At 34.8% G+C, this 4,891-nt stretch overlaps 1 protein-coding gene across 1 annotated transcript; it reads right to left on the bottom strand.

Moving 5' to 3' along the window:
• Positions 701–3,160, bottom strand: LOC109728823 (homeobox-leucine zipper protein HOX6-like). The gene is made up of 2 exons (XM_020259354.1): positions 2,426–3,160; positions 701–1,211 (listed from the first exon to the last, which is right to left on the bottom strand). Exons 1-2 carry the CDS (start codon positions 2,786–2,788, stop codon positions 870–872), a joined length of 705 nt encoding a protein of 234 aa, XP_020114943.1. The 5' UTR covers positions 2,789–3,160; the 3' UTR covers positions 701–869.

Here is a 4,891-nt window from a genome sequence, read left to right as displayed (position 1 = left end):
CAAGTAGAGATGGAAAGAATCTACATGACAAGTCATACTACGTGTCGACGACACTCTTCGATTTAAGAAATTGGAAACTTGTGATTATAAAAAAAAGATTAATTATTAATAATTGAAAGTTTTGGGAGTTTGATCAAGTCTCTTAAGGTAGCCGTACAAGATTTTTTTTTTTTTTTTTTTTGGGTTTTAGTATCTTATCTGTGTTTGTTTTCAATTGGTACACGTTGAAATGGAAATATTTTAGTACTATGCTTGTGCTAATCAATCAAATAGCATGACTTTCGATTGTGAGTTCGATAACGACTTCTGTACGATTGGCTAATTACTCTTTAATCTGTGGATTTTGGCATTCTAAGATACTTTTTAACTAATGCTAATTAATGAGAATATTATTTCTCTACCTCACTAGTAGACTCAGTTTGCTTATGCCTCTTTCATTTGCTTAAAATCATTTGTACAAAATGATGTACCTTACACGCATTAAAACTCTTGTCCCTACATAGAATTTTTTGCACTATCTTATATCTTTTCTTTTCGTGGTTTATTTTACTTTGATGATGCTATTTCCATCAAGCCAACTTATATGTAATTAATATATGCCTTAACAATGATGGGTGTTGGTTATACACATCATTGATATTAATTAATTAATTAATTAATTAATTAATTTGGCTATGTTATTTCGTTTTCGATCGCCCGGTTAACGGAAAAAAATGTGAAAAATTTCAGCGCAAAAACATACCCAGAATCTGTAACTATTTACAGCCGCATCGATCGATCTCAAACTTTTAAATGATCCTAAACATGCTAACAACTCTAATATTTCTCGGCAAACCTGCAACATTAAATCGATCGGCAATTTGGCGGGTTTATTCATTCATGGGCCAAAACTCCCACCATTGTGTGCTGGTGCAGGACTGATCAGAAGGCCAACTGGTTTGGAAACCGAACTGATCCTCAACTTCGGATGTTAAAGTGCTGCAAGCTTGTTGCTGCACCGTGTAAAGCTCCGCTTCGTCCTCGCTGATCAAACACGGGAACTTCTTGTCTTCTTCATCCGAGTACGGTACGACCCTCGCATCCGATTCCTCTTTCATTTGGAAGTTCGGTCGTTTATCCGTCGCGCCGTTGAGATCTGCGTTCTCCGAATCACCGTAGCATCTGCTTCTTCCTTCTTGCGGCTTGTCCAGCAGCCCGTTGAGCTTTTGCAACTGCGTGCAACCAAACAGCAGCTATAGATTAATAAGGTACCAGAAGTTTTGAATAGAAATTAGGATACAATTAGTTAAATTTCTAAGCCCTTGTTTGGTTGGGGGTTAAGGGGTTGAATAACCTCTTAACCCCCATTTTATCCCCAAACACTTCAAAAAATGGATGGGGTTAGTTAACCCCACCTCAAATAAATTATTCCGGATTAGCTAATCCCACCTAACCCTACCAAACTCCAACCAAACACTATTTTCTATTCATAATAACCCACTATCTTTCTTATCACACCTACTCCAACTAATCATTATCCTTCTTTATCAATCATTATTTTTTTACTCCACCTACTCCAACCAAACACTAATTTTCATTATTCTAGATTAACTCCAACCTCCAACCAAACACAAAAAAATTTTAATCCCACTTTAACTTTGAACTTAATTCTATTCCTGGAATAGCTACTTCTTTCTTAACCCCAAACCAAACGAAGGCTAAGTATATATTGTCAATTATCCAAAAAAATCGATTTGATCTTGTAGATCAGCTTCCTCCTCTTCTCATAGCCAGTCATACCTTATATAATAATGAATTTTGTTTATTTAGTAGGTGTAATATAACACTATTATCAATTAGGGGCTTTTTCGGCCCTTTCTCAAAGAGCCGTTCTTTTACCAATGGGATTAATTATTCTCAGTACCTCTTTTTTTTTTTATTTCTTGATTTAGCTCTAACCTAGGTAAAAAAAAAAAAAAAAAAATTCTTTGGATCATCTCTCGATGTCAATACTAGATATAGTTTAAGAATAATCATATCATTTTAACTCACGTACGGACAGAAAAGTATATATATATATATATATAATATATATATATATATATATATATATTAATAATATATATAGATGGGAGGAAATATTACTTATAAAGTAGTAGACAGGGGAACTGAGCTTTTGCAAATGCACGTAATCAAGCAAAGATTATTACCGGAAGTAGCATACAAATCTTATTTAGAATTTTATTAGAAAGTGCATGTAAAAATGTGCGTGTGGTCAAATATCTGAAAATATAGATCTGATAAAAAAAAAAAAAAATCTAAAAATAATCTTAATACTCGAAAATTGAACCGAAAATATTTGTGAATCTAAAAGGGCTTAGATATGTAAAGATCGATCATGTGAAAATAGAAGAAAAGAAAAGAAACAATTGCGGTATGTACCCACCTGTTTGAGGAGCATGTGCTTCTCCTTCTTGAGGGAGTCGAAGGAGGCGAGGAGGAGGTCGTAGTCGGAGCGGAGGGCGCTGTACTCGCGCTCGAGCTGCTTGGACTTCCAGCGCGCGCGCTTGTTCTGGAACCATATGGCGACCTGCCGGGGCTGCAGGCCGAGCTCCTTGGCCAGCTGCAGCTTCTGCCGCGGCTCCAGCTTCGTCTGCGTCTCGAACATCGACTCCAGCGACTTGATCTGCTCCTCGCTGAACCGCTTCTTCTTGTTCATCAGCCAGCTGCCGCAGCACGAACCGTCGTCCGCCGCCAGCGCCGCCTCCGCCGCCGCCGCCGCGTGATCCAGCTGATCCTCCCCGTCCATCTCAATTTCACGATCTTCTTGGTTGGTTGGTTGGTTGGTCGGTCGGTGTGTATCACAAATTGAGGAGTTACAGAAAGAAATCTGTAGGGGGGGTGTGGTGTGTTTAATTGAGTTTCTCTCTTATTCTAGAAAAGCTGCGAGGGGGGGGGGGACTGGGCGAGGGGGGAGATAAACACATGTTCGGGGAGGATTGCATGGGTGTCTTTTTTTATTTGCTTGATTGAAATGGGTGAGCCAATGGCAGCAGTTTTCGTGGTGAGATCCGCTTCCTTACGTATCATTAATCGCATCCCCCGCACCCCCCCGCCCCCCTTTGCTTTTCGAGCCCCCCTTCTCTCTCTTCTATTTCTTCTCTCTCTTCTCTCTTGTTGCAGAAAAAGAAGTTGATCTTTAATTATAAAATCCACCTTCGTTGGTTTCTTAGCTTGGTGGTGAGCTTAAGCAACCATTCACCTCCCAAAACCAAGATATTTTTTTTTTAAGAGTTAATTTCATGCGTGTTCTGATAAGCATACTGAATTATAAATATATTCTTACAAAATTCAACTTTCATATATTGTTCCTTCAAAAATTTTAATATTTTTAAATATGTACATACCGTTAGAAAACTTTAGTTAACCATAATTTAATACTTAACCCTAATTAAGTTATGAGATAACTCGATATTTTTGTCCTTCTTATATTATATTGTTTAATTGGCTTTTGGAGGAACATATTTATGATGGCAAAATTGATATTTCACTTAAAATATAAATAATTCTATAATAATAACAAACTAGAAGGATATATTTAAAAACATTAGAATTTTTAGAGAAACAACATATGAAAATTGAACTTTGTAAAAAAAATATTTTGTTGATGTATTAACACCCACGATAGAAAAGATTCTGATTAGATAATATCGTATGAGACGCAAAATATTGTATGTATAAGAATTCTGTGGGCCGATAAAATACTTAAGAAGCAAACAATACCTGGGGTGCATTGACTCTTCCAGATGAAGGATCATCTAAGTGGTTTTGATAAGAGCTTTTAACATGGTTTGTGGAGGACCTTGACAATGCGGACGAACGAAGGGGTGGTCACACCAAGTATTGCATTATTATATTTACAGATAATCCCTAATATATTTCTCAAAATTTTTTAAATATTTTATTTTTTTTAATTTTAAAAATAATTTGATTGTTAGTGTTCGTTAAGTCATCTCGAATTAAACTCATGTTAAATTTTTACCAGAGTTAAAAAAAGTCAAAATATTTTTTTTTGCTCCTAACCTTAAGATCAAATAAGAAAAGTTAGTAATGATTGAACGGCATTTTTGAAAAACGAAAAGTCAAAATACTTCATTTGCCCCTAACTTACATTCAAATAAAAAAAATTGGTGATTATAGAAAGATATATTTAAAAAACCAAAATAATAGTTTCAAAAAGATAACGGTTGTTTCTAAAAATTCTCAAATAAAATTTAACTCTAGAGATATATTTAAAATAACTTTAAAGATTAAAGGGTTGTTTTTAATATTAGGGATAAATAAGAAAGNATTTTTTGTGATTTTTAAAGGCATCATGTTTTATGTGAAAAAATTATTTTGCTCTTATCTATTTTATTACTTTCATGAATTAGCAATTAAAAATATTTTGAAAAGAATCGAATTAGACCAAACAATTTTAATTTACTAATTATGAAGAACGATTAAGTTTGGTCTTATCGATTGGTCACAATCATTTATCACGATTAATAAAAAAAAAAATTATACTAAAACATCATGATATTTTGCAAGTTTTAAAGTTTATTTTTAGGCTAAATTACAGAAAACCCCCCTATAAAAACCCGCTTTTTCACTTTCCCCCCCTAACATTTAAAAACCTACACTTTGCTACCCTGTAAAATGAAAAATGTGCACTTCACCCCCTACCGTTAGGGTTCCGTTATAAAATAATTTTTTATGCCGAAAATACCCCTCCGCCATTGCTGCCGCCGCCTCCCCACCCCGCATTATGCNCATGTGATTCAAATAATTATACTTAACTATTTTATGGGTTTATTTTTGTTTTATTAAAAAAATACACTACCTAATAGAATAGCAAAGTGAATTTCTGTAA

Source organism: Ananas comosus, linkage group 24 (genome assembly GCF_001540865.1).
Source record: "Ananas comosus cultivar F153 linkage group 24, ASM154086v1, whole genome shotgun sequence".
NCBI lineage: Eukaryota > Viridiplantae > Streptophyta > Magnoliopsida > Poales > Bromeliaceae > Ananas > Ananas comosus.
Note: the sequence above shows the minus strand (reverse complement) of the source record. Positions and strands in the feature narration are given on the sequence as shown.